The sequence below is a fragment of the Lathamus discolor genome, chromosome 16 (genome assembly GCF_037157495.1).
Source record: "Lathamus discolor isolate bLatDis1 chromosome 16, bLatDis1.hap1, whole genome shotgun sequence".
NCBI lineage: Eukaryota > Metazoa > Chordata > Aves > Psittaciformes > Psittacidae > Lathamus > Lathamus discolor.
In genome coordinates this window covers 3138180-3157574 of record NC_088899.1, presented here as the reverse complement: position 1 = coordinate 3157574, position 19395 = coordinate 3138180, and the positions used below count along the sequence as shown (strand labels likewise).

Below are 19395 nucleotides of genomic sequence, written 5' to 3'. Positions count from 1 at the left end.
GGTCAAAACTCTTTCCCTTCCCCTGCCCTGCTGACCCGGTTGTATTTGGGATGCTGCATCTCCAGCTGCAGAATGGCACGAGTGATGCAGCTGCATTTTAAAAGCATCCCAGTGCTCCCGCACAGGGACATCTTTGGGATGCAATTGCCAAGCATCTCTTCTGATGTGGGGCAGAGCTCTGGGGACACGGGGCGGCTGCACCCCGGGGGACACAGATTTTGCTGGAGGAGGGACGCAGCGGGGACGGTGCAGGAGGCAGCATTACCCCTGCCCGGGGCCTCGCCTCACCTCCTGCCCGGTCCCTGCGAGCGCTGCTCTCCCGGCCTGCGGGACAGGGATGCGAGGGCTGATCCAGTCTCCAGTGCCATCTGCCGGCCATTTGCCCCGGACGAACTGGAGCCTTCAAGCTGCCTGCACCAGTGCGGGTCACTGCGCTGTGCGGGCCAGTAATGCGGGGCCCCGGGCCCACAAGCAGACCCCGAGAGTTCAGTTGCAATGCTCCATAAAATCCAGCCCATATCCAACCCCCAAACCCCTTTATCGTCCCTTTCATCAAGCCCCTTTCAAATCCCAGCCCCACACACAATATTCTCCTCTTCTATGCAGTGAGTGCCCTGTGGACACCTCAATGGGCTTCACAACTCAGCACAGCTGGGCTGGAGGCTGCAAGCAACCTGCCCACGCAGGTACAATGCTGGATTGTCACCTTCTCCAGGGATGGGGACATTCCTTGGGTCCTCAGCTCTGGAAGTCCTTGGGTCCATCAGCTCTAATGTTAATAAAGACATCTCTGAGAGGGCTTGGTTGTGCTTTAGGGCTTCATAGAATCATAGAATCCCAGACTGGTTTGTACTGGAAGGGACCTTAAAGCTCACCCAGCTCCAACCCCTGCCACGGGCAGGGACCCCTTCCACTGGAGCAGCTTGCTCCAAGCCCCTGTGTCCAACCTGGCCTTGAGCACTGCCAGGGATGGGGCAGCCACAGCTTCTCTGGGCACCCTGTGCCAGCGCCTCAGCACCCTCACAGGGAAGAGCTTCTGCCTAAGAGCTCAGCTCAGTCTCCCCTCGGGCAGGTTCAAGCCATTCCCCTTGGCCTGTCCCTACAGGCCCCAAAGCCCCTCTCCAGGTTTCCTGTAGGCTCAGGGTAGTCATGCAGACCTGCATGTCCTCTGCTGGCATCGCAAGCTGGACACTCCCCAGCTGCACCAAGGGATAGGTGTGTGCTCACCTCTTCCATCACGGCACTGAGCTCTGGCTTCCCCATCACAGCTCATCTTGGCACAAGCTTCCACAGACTTCTCTGGCTATTGCCGTTACCACCACCCTAACCAAAAGTTCTAGAAGAGGTTGGTGTCCCCACATCCAACGAGCCTCAGCACTCTCCGGTACAACGCTGCCTCCAGCATCTCCCCATCTACCACTTGTACCCAGTGGCTGCAGTTTTCCCACTGTGTTATGTGTCCCACCGTCCTGCTGGAGACCATGTTTTCCTCTATATTCCTAACCTTGGGCTAAGACCTTCGCTATGCGGCTCTGTGACAGCGATCTGCAGCAGGAACTGCATGAATTACCTGGCTCTGCTCAGCAGTAATGAGCCCAGGTTGCACCCAGGGGTGTGAGAAGCAGTGCTCTGCATATCTGAGCATTACTGTGGGGGAAAGAGGCAAATCCCAGACAGGAAGGAGTCAACAGCACTAAGAGTTGTCATTTATGTCATTTAATGGGCAAGAGCAGCGGCTATGTGCTTAAGGCACTAATTCCAGAGCAAAGATTCGGATTTCCAGGGGAGTCCTCAGCCCTGCAGGGATCAGCCAGCTACAGGAGAAAGGATGCAGAACACCTTCAACAGGCTAAGCACTGGGGAAGATGAGGAAGCCAGAGAAGATGCTGTCGGACCCTTCTACCCCCACCAGGGAGTTCTTCTCTGTTGGCTCCAGCCAGATGGACTCGTTGGCTGCCAACTTGAGGACCACGCCACCCGTGGTGACCTGGTAGCTGCCCTGCACGTAGTCACAGAAGGTCACCACCTTCTCACCCCTGCTGCCACCCCGGCCCCTTTTCACGCTGAGGCACAGGTTGCCCCTGGACGTGACGTGGTAGGTGAAGTAGTAGATGCCGGGGATGCGGCAGAGGAAGCGGCCGTACCGGTTCTCGTAGTGGCCCTTCTCGTTGATGATGATGCGGTCGAAGCGGATGGGCTGCTCCCGGCGTGGGTAGGGACTGATGGTCCTGGCAGCTGAGAAGGCAGACTTGAGGGTGGCCTTGTAGTCACCAGCATCGCCCTGAAGGCCAGGGATTCCCATAGGACCTGGTAATCCCTTTGAACCAGGGGGGCCCTTGGGGCCAATCTTCCCAGGGTAACCTGGTAGTCCTGGGTCTCCCTTCTCCCCCCTGTCTCCTTCGTGATCCACCTGGCCAGGGGGACCTAGAGAGCAGAAGGAAGAGTCATTGTGGTCTCAGCCGATCCCCATGGGTCTGCAAAGGGCACTGAGAAGAAAACCACCAGTAGCTGCATGGTGTGAGGGTCAATGGAGAGCCCTACCTGCTTCATCATCAGTGATGCACCCTGCTTTTGTTCCTCCAGTCTGTCCCCAAGCATCACCCCCACTTGATAACCCCCTATAGTCACTGGTGGAAAATGGATTGCTTTGCCAGGACCATGCACCCGGCACTGCCTTTTCCTGCTCTTGGCATTCTCAAGATGTCATTTTCCCCAACTGCAGCCTCTCCTCCTTACCTTGGTCGCCCTTTAGGCCATTCTTCCCATCCCTGCCGTTGCTTCCAGGCTGTCCTGGTGACCCTGGGATGCCTGGGATGCTGCCATAGGTGTTGCAGAGGGTGGAACTTGCAAGCTGCCCTCCAGCCAGACAGATCAGCATCGCCCACAGGGTCTGCATCTGCTGGAGCACAGAAGGACATTGAGGGGCTTGGCTTGTGCAATGGGAGGGATGGGGCAGGCACTCTGTGCTGCTCTGGAGGACAATGGCTACATCTGGGTAATGCCATCAGGGAGGGAAAACATCCTGCTGCAGAGCCAAATCCACTCTCCTGATGGCCTTGGAGGGACCATCCCCTTTGGGCATGGGAGGGTTTGTCAGTCTCTTCTCTCTTTTATATGACCAGTATACAAGTGCCCAGAGCTTCAGCCACATGAATATCTGGGGACAGGTTAGCCTGGCTCAGGGGTCTGATGCCAGCCTGGCCATGCTGCTGCCACAGGCATGCTGCAGGTCCCCACTGCTCCCTCAGAGGAGGAATTCTCTACCCCACCTTAGGATCACACCTGCAGGGTCAAATCCTTCCCCAGGTGGGAACAGTTTCCCATCTGCAAGCTCTCGCTTCCCACCAGCGTATCTGCAGGACAGCAGCCCTTGCAGGTTGCAATGAAATCCCCAGCCCTGCCCTCTAACCCCTGCGCGCTCCTGTTGCGTTCTGCCACACGCCTGCTTCATCCCAGGAGCATTTCTGTATCTAACCAGCCTTACTGGGACAGCCATATGGCTGCTGGTCCCTGGGGTCCCATCTTCCTTCTGCCCTCCCTGCATCCCAGCTCCTGGTGCAGCTGTGTGTGTGGTGAGCACCGCACCTCCCGGGGCTGTGCCTGGACACCACATCACCCCAGGCACGCTCACTCGCTGGCCTCAGGTGGAATTCCCCAGCCCCTTTCAGACTGATGCTCGGTCGCTGATCTCCTTGCTGGGCCTTTGCCGTCTCCCCGTTCATCTGCCCCTTCCCCAGCTGGAGCCGGAGGGGTTGCGGTCCCACCAGGGATCTCCACCGCCTCCAGCCCAGCAGCCCCCTTTCTCTTCTGCTCCACACAAGGCATCAGGCACCAGGAACCTGATGCTGCCAGGTTCCCCACATGCCCCCACCTGCAGAGTGGAGCTGGGGCTCAGCCTTGCCCATGGCTCGTTCTTACCTTGAGGTTCTCGTTGCGCAGAGGGGGAGATGGGGCAGGACACAGCAGCGTCCTGCTTGGAAATGCCTACGAGGAGAAGCAGAAGTTTGCTGGAAGGGTTATTGTGAAAGGATCTGGGCCACATCCCTTTTTTATCTTTAGCTCCTACCCTTTTTTCAGCGGCACTTTCACATCCACCACGGATGCTGTCCATCAGCTCAGCAGAACATGCCATCCCCAAGCAGCACCCTGTGGCCACAGGCATGCAGCTCTGGCCTTGGGGAGCAGGGGGATGTCTGCTCTGCCCTGCAGGCTCCCTGGGTCATGCTTGCTATGTGGATGCTGCCATGGGCTCCAGACAAGTTTGGGGTAACCCCTCAGGACTGCAGCAGTGTGCATGCACTGAACTATCATCCCCCAGGCTTCTCTGCACATACCCAGCTCAGACCAGAGGATGCTACAGGGTTATCCATCACCTTGAATCTATTCTCCAAGCTTTCCCAAATGCCGAGGATGGGAAGCGATTCCATCCTGTGGTAAAAGCATTTCCAGTCCTGCTTTCTGCTGATGCTTGTGGTGGTGAGGGACAGGATATTCGTGGGTGATGACCTCCTTTCCCACTGCACAGTGTGCCACCAGGAGGACTCCTCTGGTGGGCTTTGAAGCCTCCAAAGCCACAGGCTCAAGGAAAACCAGTGCTTCCCCTGCCCTGAGCCTCTTAAGGCTGGGATGTCCCAGTCACCAGAGGCACGGCTATGAGGTGTGCTGCGTGCTCTGTGGCCCTCTGCAATTGAACTGAGGGGAACAGGAGTACCAGAGCCCCTACCTGGAGGAGTCTTGGTCCTCCCTGACCGAGGGGCATGGGCACATGGACCACCCCTTTCCTGCCATCGGTGTGGCTGTGAGTCCTACCCCACGGAGCAAAGCCAGGGTTGTGAACGGTGTGCGATGCCCTGATGCTGAACACGGACAAGCCAGGGAGCACTTGGGGCTGTTCTGATGCCACACATGCACACGACATTCACCCAGACATACGTGTGCTCTACCTACAAGTCATGGAGGAGCAAACAGGCTGGGCCACGTGCGCTGGGGAAAGTTTTATTGACACTTTTCATAGCTGGGTGATGGCAAAGGCGCTGCTGCAGACCTGCTCCAAGACGCATGGCTGTCCTGCTGGGAAGGGGAAAGGTGCGGAGAGACCCCTGCCTCAGTCAGGTTATCTGGGGTTCTCAGGATGGATGCACGTGGCAGTGCCAGCAGCACCCTGGGTGCTTGGCACCGTCACTCCGGGTGCAGATGCATCCAAATGTGCCTGTTTGCCCCATTCAGTGGCCGCCTGCGCTCGGTCCCCAGGCCAGGCCATTGTGTCTGGGGCTAGGGCTGAGCTCTTCCCTGGGGCTTCCCACCCAGCAGAGAAACCTGGAGCATCAGCAACAGCCTGGCACAAGCAGCAGTGTTTGCAGGGCACGGAGAAGAGGCCAGCATGCTGGGGTGGGCTCCGGTGGTCCTCTAGTCAGGGAAAAGCAGGAACCCAGAGAAGATGCTGTCGGAGTTGCCGATGCCCACCATGCCGTTGTAATCATTCGCTGTCAGCCAGACCTGGTTCCCAGTGTCCAGGTGGAGGAGGATCCCCCCAGAGCTGACCTGCATGGTGTTGGTCTTGTGGTCACAGAAGCTGGCCATCTTGATCTCATCCTTGTGCAGGATGACACAGAGGTTGGCTGTCTGTGAGGTGTGGAAGACAAAGTAGTAGAGGCCGGGGATCCTGCAGGTGAACTTGCCCGTGGTGGTGTTGTAGTCGTGGTTGGTGTTGGTGATGATGTGGTTGAACACCACGGGGATGTTCTTCAAGGGGTACTCACCAGTCTGCCTCGTCGCTGAAAATGCTGACTGGTGCTTCTGCTTGTAGCTGCCCTGCATTCCCGGCTCTCCAGCCATGCCAGGGTCTCCAGGGTCTCCAGGGGCACCAGGGGGACCCATGGGACCGTTCTTGCCTGGCAAGCCAGGGCTGCCTGGTTCTCCTTTCATGCCCTTGGGCCCCCGTGTTGCAGCAGTGGCTGGGATTCCTGTGGGGTGGTGAAAGGCAGTGAGTGTCAATGGCAGGATGTGGGGAGAGGATCCTCAGGCGGGAGAGGGTTGTCCCTCTCCAGCTGCCTTTCCTCCTGCCCTGTCCACAGAGGATGCTCTCCTTATGCCTGCAAAGCAAGGCAAAGCAGCCATAAAGGACCCGATGGCCCCCATTCAACAGCCTGTGTGGTTCCCCTCCTTGTTTACTCACCCGGCTCGCCTTTGGCTCCCTTCAGCCCATCCCGGCCATCCTTGCCCGGCAGACCTGGCATGCCTGGCAGGCCTGGAATCCCATAGCAGCTGTGATGGGCATCTCCGCTCACAGCAGACCCCAGATTCAGGAGCAGGAGGACAAGGACCAGATGGAGCTGATCCCAGAAGCTCTGCCCCATTTTGGTGCTCTGGAGCTCAGAAAGGGAAAGAAAGTGTTGGGGGCTGCAGGCATTGCATGGTGGCTTCCAGGTCATGGGGCAAAGGAGGTGCTATGAGGCTGACTGCACCAGGAGCTCCTGGCCGTGATGGCTGAGCCCTCAATATCCCCCCCATTCCAAATGCCTGGTGACGGACGCGAATGATCCCAGCCCTCCTCCAGCAGCATCCTCACTTCCCTGGCTCTGCCCATCAGGTTCAAGCCCCATCACCTGGGAATCTCCCAGGACAATCCTTGGCCCATAGGAACAGGTCTTCCCCCAGCAAGACCAGTGTGCATCTCCTCCCCATGGCATGTGTGCAGCCTGGCCATGCCTGTGTCTCCTTCTCCGCCTCCTCTCACATAGCCCAGTGCTGTGCCATACTGATGGACCCCCAGCCCCGATGCAGCCCACCCCAAAGAGATGGACCCTGCAGCATCTCTTACCTCTGGGGGGGGCTTCAGTGCTGCTGAGCCCTCTGTCTGCTGTGGGCACTGCAAAGTGTGTGTGAGTCTGTGACACCCTCCCTGGGGAAGTCTCAGAGTTAGGAAAGGGCCCATGGGGACCCAGAAGCCCCAGATGAGTTTCACATCCTCCTGGTTGCTTCCTTTGAGCAAGCACTTTCCTGTCCATCCAGTGAGATCTGCACTTGTGCCACTGCAGCACGTCCTGAACTGATTGCTGAGCAGAAAGGCAGTGAATGGATGCGGAGCAGAGCCCCAGGTAGCCAGAGATGTGTGTGCAACGAAGGGCTTGTGCGAGGTTGTTGCCTGGCTCTGATGGGACCACGCTGCACCCTCGGGCAATGGCGCTGAAGGATGTTTCTCCTCCTTTCTGACCCGCAGGCCATCCGTCCTCCCTGCACCTTGCCCTGTGCTCCACCACCTCTGTGGGGTTCTGGGTCTGCTGGGAACCCAGAAACCCTGGTCAGGATGTTGCTCCTTATTGCTGAGCTGACTTCCTCCTCACTACTCCAGCAATGGGGACATTTGACTGTCCAACATGTGAGTAGCAGCCCCAGGGTATGGCACATGCAGGGATTCTTGTTCTTGTGCTTTAAGCCCAAACAGCAACTAAGAACCACAGAGCTGCTCAGTCACAGACCCCTGCCATGGTGGGATGGGGAGAGTTGGAGACAAGGTAATACCCATGGGTTGGGATAAGAAAAGTTCAATAATGAAGATAAAGTACAATATAATACTAATGCTGATGCTAATACCAACAAAAAGGGAGATAACAAAGAGACAGAGATGAAACAAAAAAAATACAACCAGCAAACAACACCGATGCACCATACAATTGCTCATTACCCATGGACGGATGCCCATCCCAATCCCAAGCAGTGATGAGCCCCTCCTGGCCAACTCCCCCCATTTCTGTACTGGGCATGATGAGCTGTGGTGTGGAATACATGAGAGACTGAAAAGTCCTTGCTCAGGGTTAAGCGCTGCTGAGCAACAACTAAACCGTCAGTGTGTTGTCAGCATTGTTCTCAGACTAAGGCTGAAACACAGCACTGCACCAGCTACTAGTCACTCCTTGCTGAAAGGCTGGAGGACCACAGCTGCTTTTCCCCTTCCTTGGAGAGCTTGGGTACCAAAGAGTACCTTGTGGGTGAAGTGCATGGTCTTCCTGTAGTTGCCCCTGTATTTGTATGGGACAGCTACCTTCGACTCATCCCAGAAAAGACAGACATCAGCTGGTCCCAGACATTTCCTGTTCCTCCCTGTAACTGCTCCGCTTGTACATTCAGTCCCTCCTGTCCTTCTGCCTTTGCAATTGGGGTCTGATTGGCCAGGGGCAAGCGGGGATCACTTCTCCCACTGGGCAGCAGCTTGGGAAGGGGCCCAGGACAACGATGGTTTGGGGAAGATGCATGAATAGGAACGAAAAGCCAAGCAGCTGTTGTGGAAGAAGGGTTTATTTCTGCGGATGGAGAAGGGTGTGAGAAGCAGCAGTGGCTGAGCGCCAGAAAGGCGTTTGCAATGGTTGGTGTAGCAGAAGCAGTGGCATGCAGTGATTTCCCACTCAGGAGCAAAGAACTGTAGCTGGTAAAGTTGTCTCCAGGGACAATCGGACCTCTCCAGTGTGGGGTCTGGGTGCCCTCTGCCTCCAGGATGGAGTGGGAAGGCTCAGCATGGAGGTAACCGCTCCAGCGCTGACCCACAGCCTGGCCACCCTGTGACACCTATGGAAGCACAGGGCCCATCTGGTGACTCAGTTTGCAGCCATCTGTGTTTGCTGCGGCACTGAACCATCCCGTGCACTCACAGGGGGAAACACCATGCAGACGGGTAGGTCTGGGCTGGTGGATGGACCCATCATCCCATTAGCGGGTAGAGCATGAAGCCGCTGAAGACGCTGTCTGCCTCGGAGCCGCTGTAGATCATGCTGCCCCGGGCAGGGTCCGTGCTGAGGGTGACCCGGTCCCCCTGCTCCAGGCTGAGCACACTGCTGCCCGAGTTCACCTGCGGCACTTGGCGGCTGTTGGAGTCGCAGAAGCTGACCACGTTCTCTCTGTTTTTGGTGATGCTCAGGCAGAGGTCACCACTGGAGATCACCTGGTAGGAGAAGTAGTAGATCCCGGGGATGCGGCAGGTGAACTCCCCGCTCTCGGGGCTGTAGGAGCTCTCCTCGTTGGTGATGATGTTGTCGAACACCACGGTGCTGCCCCTGGATGGTGGGGACCTCCGCGAGGCGGAGAAGGCAGGATGCGGCTGCTCCACGACATTGTCAGCTTTCCCCTTGGGCCCCTTTGGCCCCGGCTGCCCAGCGAGCCCGGGGAGGCCGGGCAGGCCATGGTAGCCCCTGTTCCCTGGGATGCCAGGAGGCCCTGGCTCGCCTGCATCCCCTTTCAGTCCCTGGATGCCCGTCCTCTGTGCTGATCTCCCTGCAGAGAGGTGGTGAGGGGGAGAAGTCCATGCATGTCTGTCATAACCTGAGCTACTCCCACAGCCCGTGATGCTGCTACCAAGGGGCTTGAGGCTCCCAGGTCACCTGCACCACACAATTCCGGATCCCCCTTACCTGGCTCTCCCATGTCACCCTTCTGCCCCGGCCTTCCATCAAGGCCAGGGACTCCAGGGAAGCCGTCCTTGCCGTCTGGTGCCCGGCACACACCGTCCTCCATCAGGGCCATGCACAGCAGCGCTGCCAGGATGCTGGTCGCCAGCCAAAGCCCGGGATGCATCCTGCCTCCCTACAGGCACAGGGGTGAAGGAACTGGGGATGAAGGCAAGCACACAGCAAACACACCTTGAACACAAGTGCTTTCATCGGGTGCATCCACGGGTCTACCGTGGTGCCCGTGTGTTGTCCAGTACAGACAGCACACCGCATGCAGCAGTGAAAATAACTTCACAGAAGGATTTTAAGGGTGTTTCCTTATGTGATCTGAAATCACTGATGTTACAGAAAATCTGACATGCGGCCAAGGCAGGACTGTGGGATTGGAAAGCACAGGACAAGAAGCACAGCATAAACCCTTTGCTTGGCCTTGGGATGGGTAGTTTCATGTCGGATGCATGCAGAGAAGTGTTGAAACACTGAGATACAGGCAGTGGTCCCATGGGATAGAGACCATAAGTGAGGAAGGGGTGCAAAAAGACACAACAGAGGATGGATAAACAGGAAAGGGTAAACAGGCAAACAGGCAGAAGGAGATCCATGTGTCCAACACATCTCGCTGTGAGAGAGAAGGGATGTCCTGAGCACACAGACCTGCCCCAAAACCTGAGGTGCTCAGCCTGGAACAAGCCTGCAGAACCCAGCGATGTTCCCAGCCACATGGAGCAAGGATGGATTACTGCAGCTCTCCCTTCCCATTGGCATCATGTTCTCCTCCTTTTCCTGCTTGTGGAGGAGGCAAGTGGGACAGGGAGCAAGGACCGGTGAGTGTCGGCAGAGGAGGCACGTGTCCCTTGCTGTTGGGGGTGACTTACCTCCTTGCTGGGGTGAATGAAGACAGAGCAGTCTGAGCAGCAGCTCTCCTCACTAGAAGCTTTTCCCTGCGAGCAGGGAGGAAGAGAAGCAGGGCGAGGGGATGTACTTGCATGCACGGCGGTTTGCCTGCTTGGGGAAGAGGAGTGCCAAGTTTCGCTTTCTTTGCACGAGAAACTTGTTCCCTTTCCTGCTGCGCTGGGCACAGTCAGGGAACAGCTTGGTCAGCAGAAGTGCAGGACCACAGCGCTCCCAGCCTAGCCCAAGGCACCATCCCTGCAGCAGCGACCAGCGGTGGCTGGGCACAAAGCGACATGAAGGTAGAGGCTGCCCAAAGGCATCCCACAGCTCTGGCACCGCAGGAGGGGACAGGAGGTGTGAGCACGAGGCGGCATCCAAGGGATGGGTGGATCCTGGTCTGGGTGATGGGCAGAGCGTGACTGTCACTGGTACCCAGCCTTGTCATCGCTGCTGCTGGGGGCTGACCCCCTCAGATGCCCACCTTGGGGCTGCTCCCTGATGAAGCAGGGCTCCAGCAGCGTCAGCTCTGCTACAGGAGAGCCCCCAGATGCCACCAGTACTCAAGCCCCACTGCAGCAGGGAGCAGAGGGTTGAGATATGCCTCAATGAGTGCAGCAGGCCCTTGGGGATGCTGGAACCAGCCAGGCCACATCTCGCGGTCCCAAGGAAGGTGTTGTATTGTTTCCAAAGCAGCTTAAAAAGGAAATGAGTGATGTGAAACCAAAAATAAGCCCAGAGACCCTTTCCAGACAAAACTTTGCTCGTGGATGCATCTCCATCAATAATGACCTTTGGAGATCTATCACTGAGCTGAGCGTGCATCCTCTTAATGCAATATAATACACATTTCTGATCAAAATGTCACCCTGTAATAAATCAGATGCCCAGAAGAAATGCAGTTTTATTTTATCAGAGTTCCTCTATCAACCAGACCTGGATTTGTGTCAAGAAGAGACGATGGGTGAGTTTGAAAAGACCTTCTGCAAAACAGGGCTTCAGGACAGTAATTGTGTCTCTGCCCTACTGCCCTTCCTTAACATACAGTCAAAATGTGATCACTCCATCATTTCATCCAGGACTGATCAATGGCCTCATGCTTCTGTGTCCTTTGTTTCTGATTGTCCCCCTAACCCCACTGAAATGCTGAATTACAGGGGGATGGTTCCAGGTTTCCAGCATCTCCTGGAAGATGGTGTTGGTCCAGGTGGCACCTCCTCCAGGTTCTTTAGGCTCCTTATCAGTGCTTAGCCCCACTTGCTTGACTTTCAGTGTTGCTGTGTTCAAGCCGACCTTCCTCCTCCATCCTCCTCCTGATCTGCAGCTGCGACATCGGTGGCTCCAGAAGATGGATGGGTGGATGGATGGATGGATGAATGAATGTATGGATGTATGGATGTATGGATAGGGGGATGGATGGATGGACGGACAGATGTATGGATGGGGGGATGGATGGATGGATGGATGGATGGATGGATGGATGGATGGATGGAAAGGGGGATGATGGATGGATGGATGGATGGATGGATGGATGATGGATAGAGGAGGAAGGGAGGGAGGGATGGATGGATGAATTGATGGAGGGAGGGAGGGAGGTATGTATGTATGTATGGATGGATGTATGTATGGATGGACGGATGTATGGATGGGGGGATGGATGAATGAATTGATGGAGGGAGGAATGTATGTATGTATGTATGGATGGATGGATGGATGAATGGATGGATGGATGGATGGATGGATGGATGGATGGATGGGTGGATGGACGGATGGATGGATGGATGAATGAATTGATGGAGGGAGGAATGTATGTATGTATGTATGGATGGATGGATGGATGGATGAATGGATGGATGGATGAATTGATGGAAGGAGGGAGGGAGGGATGGATGAACTGATGGAGGGATGGATGAATGGCTGCCGGGAGCCATCCTGGAGGCTCCTGCAGACCACGTCTGCAAGCCCAAACATACCCCCAGCCTGGCACACTCCTGCCCCTTGCCTCCGGGTGTCTCTGGGATACGGCGGGGGCCGCGCCGGGCAGTGGCAGTGGGGAGACACGCCGCGAGGTGGCAGTGCTGCCTCGGCCAAACCCGGTGGCAGCCGCTCCTCCTCCGCGTAAAGCAGATGCCGGGGGGACCCCCCCTTAGCATCCCCGTGTGCCCCGAGCGGGACCGCGGGGTGTCCCGCTGCAGAGTGGGCGCACGGGCAGCGCTGCCCCGGCACGCATCGGGATCCGGAATGGGATCACAGAATGGGTTGGGTTGAAGGGACCTTCGAAGCTCCTCCAGTCCAACCCCCCTGCGGTGAGCAGGGACATCTTCATCGAGAACAGGTTGCTCGGAGCCACATCCAGCCTGGCCTGGAATGTCTCCAGGGATGGGGCATCCAGCACCTCTCTGGGCAGCCTGTGCCAGTGTTTCACCATCCTCATTGTAAGAAATTCCTTCCTCACATCCAGCCTGAGTCTCCCTCTTTTAGTTTAAAACCATCACCCCTCGTCCTGTCGCAACAGGCCCTGCTGAAAAGTCTCTCCTCATCTTTCTTATAGGCCCCTTTAAGTACTGAAAGGCTGCAGTAAGGTCTCCCTGAAGTCCTTTCTTCTTCAGACTGAACTGCTCTTGTTCCCTCCTGCAAACTGCCCCTGTAAGGCCACAAATGCCCTTCCCCAAGCTGGGAGCAGTTTGGCACCCCTGAAACTGGGGCAGAAGTGGTGATTCCTCAGTAAGGATGCAACCATGGTTGTGAAACCCTGGCAGGTTATCCCTGCTGATGCGGGTCCTGCAGCGTCCCACCAGCACCACCACCAGCAGGATCCAGCATGTAACACGGACAAGGACGATGAGGAGACCTGCAGATGATGTGAAATGGGGTCAAGCCCAAAGCAGAGGGGAAGGTGTACACTGGAGTAGCCAGTGGTTGTAGGTACTCTGCAGAACCCCCCAAAACCTGCCCCAAAGAGGACAACCCCGAGTCCAGGGGAACCTGACCACTCCAGTGAGCATTCACATCATTTAGGACAGCTCTCATGGCCTCCTGACTCTGATGTAGACCCAGGATCAGCATCGCTCTTGGATGGATTTTACTCTGAGAAACCCTTCTCAATCCAGGATGCTCCATGGGGCAGCTCCTTCACGTCCCCTGGCAGGATGTGCCAGAGCCACCCCAGCACTGCACCCCTCCGTGGGCGAAAACTGAGCCCTGAAACATCTCCTCCCTGCATCCCCAGTGCCTGCAGGCACACTTGAGCTGCCTGACAGCAGGCAACAGGGAGAGATGCTCCTCACCGCCTTCCCTGCTGGGATCCCCTGGGGCGCCAAGCAGTGACAGGCAGGAGCTGTCAGAGGAGGATAAATCAGGCAGCTGACTCCTTCCTGTCACTGCATAGGAGACAGCACAAAGGGAGGTGGTGGGAGATCAGCAATGCACTGCACAGACCTCACCAGCACCCCAGTGTGCACCCACACCCACCAGGACAGGACAGCAAGGAGGTGAAGGAGCTGCCCCATCCTGAAAGGAAAAGGGCTGCTCAGGGTAAAATCCATGCAGAGCGATGCTGATCCTGGGTCTGCAGCAGAGCCAGGAGGCCGTGAGAGCTGTCCTAAATGGTGCGGATGCTCACCGGCGTGGTGGGGTTCCCCCAGACCCAGCACAGCTCAGAGCATGCGTGCTTCTGCGGTCACTGGTGGTTTAATGATGCCCAAGGAGCCACACGGACTGGTTCTGCAGCTGATGAGCTGGCCAGTCCCAAAATGCTGCTGATCACCAGGAAAACAAGGTTTGCATGAATGTGCAAGTCTCGCATGCTTCAATCAATGGAACAAGGAGCTGGGATGGTTCAGGTGCCCTGGAAGGATTTCCTGCGATGTCAGCTGGAAATCAGACTGAAAGGCCACTTGCCATTGTCTAAGACGTTTAAATTCCTGTCACGGGGGATGTGTTATTCCTATGACAGAGCAGTCGTGAGGGAAAAGGGCAGGTATGTGGTTTAAAAGCCAGGATTTCATGCTCCAGGCTTTGCTCGCTGGAACCTGGCATCAATGCACATCCCTGTTGGCTTGGGGGATGAGAGGAGGTAGGTGAAGGCTGAGCCCTGGGCAATGCTGGGCAAGCTTGTCCCATGCGTTCTCCTCTTGTTCTCTGTTCAGGATGTCAGGTCTTGTCGCTATTTGATGTGTATTGGTTAGTTGGGCTGCTCGTTTCCCATTCTTCGGTGTATCTGTTATTTATTTATTCGTGTGTGTAACAAGCAGTTCCGGATTGATCACTTTGGCATGTAAATGAGCTGCTCTAGAGCCTGTCACTGGAATTTGTAGATTGGGAGAGTTTGCAATCAAACACAGCTGGAATCTAAATTACAACATTTCAGGCAGTAACAGCAGGGAGAAGACAGGAAGGATGTGCCATAAATAAGAAGGGATCAGAGCAGGGTGCCCAGAGCTATACTGACAGCGTGCCAGGAGCCCCGAGGCATGCAACAGGAGACCCTGCTTTGCAGTGCTGAGGTGTGCCTGGCAAGGCTGGTACTGCCCTGCACTGATCTTCCCAGGGGAGAAGGGCAAACAGAGGAAGAAAAAGGCTTTTGGGGAATGGTAGGACCTGGTCTGTGGCCAAGGGCTATTCACACTGGTCTCTGAAGGGGGCTGGTTAGCCTAGCATGGTGAAAAGTGTGCAGACACAGGACTATGGGCTGTGAGGAGCATCTGCCCACTGTACGGGATACTGATGTGCTTGCCACCACGGCTCATGTTTGGCTTCTTCACACCACTCAGGGCTCCATCAAAAGTCAATGGATGTGTCCCAGATGCAATTCTGTCCATCTCAAGGTCGGTAGAAGAGATCACTCAAGATCCCTCTAGAGATAAAAGTGCCGTAACCCTGCAGGCAGCAGGCACTGCGGCTGGGCTGAGGAGCAGGGAGCCGAGCAGGACCTCTGCAAAGCCACACCATGGCAGGGTCATGGAGCCCAGCCAGGAGAGCAGCGCTGTTCAGCACGCACGGTGCTGTGAATCCTAGCAGGGCTGGCGTCTCTGCCCAGATGCTTGCTCATGGCAGGACACGGCAGGACTATTCCCAACACCAGATCAGAGTGCCTGTGGCTTTGCCTACCTTAGTGTTGAAACTCACCTAAGGACAGAGACCTCCCATCGCTGCATCAGGACTGCATCAGGGCTGCATCAGGACTGCATCACATCCATCCATTTGAAGAAGCTTTCCTAACATCCACCCTGACTATTTGAGGGTCCACTCTGTGACCACTGTCCCTTGTCACGTCACTTGGCACTAGTGAGACTGTTTGGCTCCGTCTTCCTTGCAATTACCCCCAGGGAGCTGAAGCTGTGGTTAGATCTGACCTTATCCCCCTATTCCCATGGCTAACCACAGCCCAGCACAGGGGCCTTCCCACTGCTCATCCTGAGGATGAATAGTTTCCCTCAACCTTGGTCCCAGTGCCCCTAATGCAGCAGTTTATCTCACCCGTGGTTGGCTCACATTCAGCCTGCTCTCCGCTGCTCCTCACACCAACCCTTTGCTGACTCCAGCAGTGAGTCCCCAGCCAAATCCTGGTCCTTCCTTCCTCCACCCCTTGGCTTTATGCTATGGGCTCAGGAGATGAGGCTCTGTGAGACACCCTGGACAGCACGAGATTCCCTTCCAAGCCCAAAATGATGGCTATGCTGTGGGCGAGGCACACGGTCCTCCTCTCTGGGTTTTGTGTTACGATGCCTTCTGGGTATGTGAGGTTTGCACTCATCAGGCCGTGGCAAGACCATCTGGAATCCCTCCACCAGACAGGGATGTGCTCATCCCAGTGGATGGGGATCACTGTGCACTTGTTCACAGCAGCGCTATGCTTTCCACTGGGCTGAGATGACCGGCACGAATCCTTCCTGCACCCTGTGCACAGCCAGATCCTGGCAGCTGCCAGAGCATCCCATGCCCTTCCCAAGCGCATCTCCATCCATGGTCTGGTTTCCCTGACAGAATGCCTCAAAACTGAAGTGGAAGTTTCCTGCAGGGGAGTGCTATTGTTAACTGGGTCAGCAGCAGCTGGAGGTCTGTGCTGGCTGGAGACTATTACAACTCATTTCTATTACAACTTGCTTTCCACAGTGGCTCCTCCAGGAACCCGGCTTTGCTCTGACTGACCTTGGCTGCGGATCGATCCAGAGCTGCAAACTCACTTCTCACATTGGCTCAATTTGGAGGGGTCTGATTGCTGCTTCAGAGGCTTTGATTGCCTTTGCTCCTGGCCACCGGAACCCTGGCTGGTGTCCTGCAGGCACCATTAGCCAATCTCCAGGTTAGTGGATTTGCTGAGGAACATCCCAGCCCCGTTGTAGTGATGCTGTGCAGAGCCAGGCCTGATGTTTTCAAGGCAGGGATGGATTCAGCCTGCGATAGGAGGGAGGTCACGATGCCTCCTTGTCCCTCTGGCCCATGCTTGAGCTCTTCAGCACTAGAAGTAAGGCTTTGACTTTGGCAAGTCTCTGGGCTCTGGTTCCCCAGCAAACAGAGGGCAGCAGCATGGGTACATCCTAGCACTCCGTGGTCCATATGCATAGAGCATCCTCTCAGGCACTTTCATTAGCTACCCTCCACGGGCAGATCCCAACCTCTCCTATGAGGCTGTGCTCCCTATGAGCTCACCCTCCTCAACCACTTCCATTGTTTTCCAACGAGGAGACAGCCCCTTCCCACCTTTAGCAGGCGCTTTTCCCCTTGCAGTGACAGTAGCTGCTCAGGATCCCCTTCCACAGGCGCTGCCTGAAGTCCTCCCTCTGCTCTCCGCAGGCAGAGGTCAAACCCATGTCCTTGCTGCCAACTCAGAAGCAGATCGATCAACATCTAGGAGGCAATTGCAGTTCTCTGTGTGTGGGGCAATTGTGCGGCAGCCCCAGCACTGACTCTGGCCTGGAAGTTATTCTGCACTCAGACTCTTAATTTCAGAGCTGCACGGAGGGATGGGAAGACTCCCAGCTTCTAATTAATTACTGAGTTCCCTGTAATTGAGGCAATTTACTGCCAATGTGTCTGTCTTATTGCACTGTGGAGAAGGTCATTCTGTAACACTGTCTTTTTCCAACAGCCTAGTGAGTGGCCAGAAGCCAGGCCCTGAAACTCATCTCCAAACTCCGAATCCACAGGGAAGTTTGCACTGGGAGGCACGAGGCAACTGTGGTCCTGTGCCGCTCATCAGAGATGCTCACCCAGGAGGCCCATGGGGAGCCACACAAGGCACCGGGGGAACATAGCATGGTGGAAGGGGGCTGCCTCTGGACAGTGGGTTCTGGTCCTCTGGATCCGGGTCTGGTGAGCCCGGATGTCCTGGCGTGAGGATGAGCACAAGCTGACACATGCAGGACCCTACAGCTGGGCTTCACGTGGCATTTCACGTTACGCAGACTGGGCATTCTTAATTCCAGTTCAGATTAATCCTGTAATGGGACATATTTGTTTACATTAATCTTCATAAGGAGGCTTCAGAAGCCTTGGGATGGGCAGATCATGCAGGGGGATTTCTAGGGAGCTCTAATCCTTCCAGTAATCCCCAAGCTTTTCAAATTAATTTATTTGGGGAAGCCACAATGGTACAAGAAGATTAGAAGGTTCTGTCTCCTGTTCTCAGTCCTGAGCTGGATGGACCTCCCTAATCCCCTAAAAGCCCGTATTGATGGGACCATGCAGCTGTGTCTCTTCTCAAGTGTCACCTACCCTATGCTGGTGTAGCATCCCTTGGTTAAGGCCATATCCTTCCACTTGAAGCCACGCTGATGAGCCTTGCTTGGGCTTAAGAGAGGATTTTACTGATATAGCCCTTCAAATTGTCTCGCTCACTAATTAATGACCTGGTTTCAGTTTTGGAACATGCACTTGGATAAACTGCAGAAGTGTATTTCATTAATCTTAATTAATGATTTAAATACTCAGAAGCTTCTGCTAAGGCCCTGTGACTGATGGCAGCTAGCTGGCTGTATCACTGTACTTTGGTCCCATTGGCATCCCTAACTGTACAGTGGGGATGTGGGCACTGACCCTCCTTGCTTTCCCTTTGCCGGCTGCCCTCAGGCAGCATCCATTAGATGCACACAGGCAGCTGTGCAATTGCTCTTGGAAACACGAATTAAGGGAGTGAGAGGACATTCCTGCGCTGCCAAAAACCTGCTGCTGAGCCTGAACCTGGAGACAGGGCCTGCCTGCACCCTGCCTGCACCCTGCCTGCACCCTGGACCTGCGCCCTGACTGCTCTGCCCAAGCTGGTCCTTCCTATGCTCCTGGCTCTTAACTAGGAGGGGTTAAGCTGGAGGTATCTGTCATACTTAGAGATGAGAGTGATAAAAGCTCATTGCACCCCCACAAAGGAGCACAAAGAAGGGAGCCCAAACAATACCCTGGGTATAGTCCCACATTCACCACAGGTGAGCCCTCAACCCTTCAGTGGCCAATGTCCACAAGCCCAGAGGAGCAGAGAGACACAGTGCCAGGTAGGGACCCAAATTACAGACACCCAAGGAACAATTCCTTGTCCAGGGCCCCTCCATCAGTCCCTGTGTTGAGGTGTGACATCCATCACCGTGAGCCACTGGGAGCAGCTCCCCAGGTCACCTTTCAGACCAAGGGGGCTGCTGCCTAGCCATGCGATGCAGGGGAAACAAGGGATGCAGGGGAATCAAGGGATACAGGGAAAAGCATTTTCGGAGTTGTTATGCGCAAGCTGGGTGTCTGAACCCAGCTGCTGGAGGGATCCACATTGCACATATGTATATATGGTGAATATCTATATATATAATAATAGTAGTATATATTTGTCACTAGTGGCTCTCCATCCTACTCAGCCAGAGAGGGGAGCAGGATGAGGCTGTTGGTGCTGCCAGTGCTCATGTGGATGCTGAGTGTCTGTGCGTATATAAATAAGTACATAGAAATACAGCTATATGTAAAGTACACGTGTGCTTTGCATGTGTATGCCTGCTGGGAACACACATCTTTATCCTCACTACTGGTTGGCCCTGGGGATGGGGAGCTGCATCAGCCTCACCTCTCTCAGCTGTTGGATCCAGCA

The 19395-nt window shown here is 55.6% G+C and overlaps 3 protein-coding genes across 7 annotated transcripts; all 3 read right to left on the bottom strand.

Annotated features, from left to right (window-relative positions):
- Positions 1–1700: 1700 nt before the first annotated feature.
- Positions 1701–4021, bottom strand: C1QB (complement C1q B chain). 2 transcript variants are annotated; one of them, XM_065696417.1, is made up of 3 exons: positions 3919–4021; positions 2737–2896; positions 1701–2424 (listed from the first exon to the last, which is right to left on the bottom strand). In XM_065696417.1, exons 2-3 carry the CDS (start codon positions 2894–2896, stop codon positions 1850–1852), a joined length of 735 nt encoding a protein of 244 aa, XP_065552489.1. In that variant the 5' UTR covers positions 3919–4021; the 3' UTR covers positions 1701–1849. The 2 variants fall into 2 exon arrangements, with proteins under 2 accessions (XP_065552489.1, XP_065552490.1); XM_065696418.1 differs by having other exon boundaries at positions 2737–2899; positions 3919–4019.
- Positions 4022–4975: 954 nt separating this feature from the next.
- LOC136022689 (complement C1q subcomponent subunit C-like) lies at positions 4976–6965 on the bottom strand. Of its 2 annotated transcripts, none has more exons than XM_065696308.1 (3): positions 6821–6965; positions 6176–6371; positions 4976–5963 (listed from the first exon to the last, which is right to left on the bottom strand). In XM_065696308.1, exons 1-3 carry the CDS (start codon positions 6932–6934, stop codon positions 5407–5409), a joined length of 867 nt encoding a protein of 288 aa, XP_065552380.1. In that variant the 5' UTR covers positions 6935–6965; the 3' UTR covers positions 4976–5406. The 2 variants fall into 2 exon arrangements, with proteins under 2 accessions (XP_065552380.1, XP_065552381.1); XM_065696309.1 differs by having other exon boundaries at positions 6176–6365.
- A 1312-nt stretch (positions 6966–8277) lies between these two features.
- C1QA (complement C1q A chain) lies at positions 8278–10458 on the bottom strand. 3 transcript variants are annotated; one of them, XR_010616269.1, is made up of 4 exons: positions 10316–10458; positions 9402–9573; positions 8646–9264; positions 8278–8562 (listed from the first exon to the last, which is right to left on the bottom strand). XR_010616269.1 is itself a non-coding variant. In XM_065696306.1 (3 exons), exons 2-3 carry the CDS (start codon positions 9562–9564, stop codon positions 8696–8698), a joined length of 732 nt encoding a protein of 243 aa, XP_065552378.1. In that variant the 5' UTR covers positions 9565–9596; positions 10316–10458; the 3' UTR covers positions 8278–8695. The 3 variants fall into 3 exon arrangements, 2 of the variants coding, with proteins under 2 accessions (XP_065552378.1, XP_065552377.1); XM_065696306.1 differs by having other exon boundaries at positions 8278–9264; positions 9402–9596; XM_065696305.1 differs by having other exon boundaries at positions 8278–9264.
- Positions 10459–19395: the final 8937 nt, after the last annotated feature.

What these genes read in the sequence shown, in the direction of transcription:
- C1QB (XM_065696417.1), bottom strand. Translation starts at nt 2,896, where the DNA reads ATGCAGACCCTGTGGGCGATGCTGATCTGTCTGGCTGGAGGGCAGCTT. An exon ending in TGGCCTAAAGGGCGACCAAG is followed by an intron (nt 2,425 to 2,736) that starts GTAAGGAGGAGA and finishes TCTGCTCTCTAG; the next exon opens with GTCCCCCTGGCCAGGTGGAT.
- LOC136022689 (XM_065696308.1), bottom strand. Translation starts at nt 6,934, where the DNA reads ATGGGCCCTTTCCTAACTCTGAGACTTCCCCAGGGAGGGTGTCACAGA. An exon ending in CACTGAAGCCCCCCCCAGAG is followed by an intron (nt 6,372 to 6,820) that starts GTAAGAGATGCT and finishes TCCCTTTCTGAG; the next exon opens with CTCCAGAGCACCAAAATGGG. An exon ending in GGGAGCCAAAGGCGAGCCGG is followed by an intron (nt 5,964 to 6,175) that starts GTGAGTAAACAA and finishes ACCACCCCACAG; the next exon opens with GAATCCCAGCCACTGCTGCA.
- C1QA (XM_065696306.1), bottom strand. Translation starts at nt 9,564, where the DNA reads ATGCATCCCGGGCTTTGGCTGGCGACCAGCATCCTGGCAGCGCTGCTG. An exon ending in GGGTGACATGGGAGAGCCAG is followed by an intron (nt 9,265 to 9,401) that starts GTAAGGGGGATC and finishes ACCTCTCTGCAG; the next exon opens with GGAGATCAGCACAGAGGACG.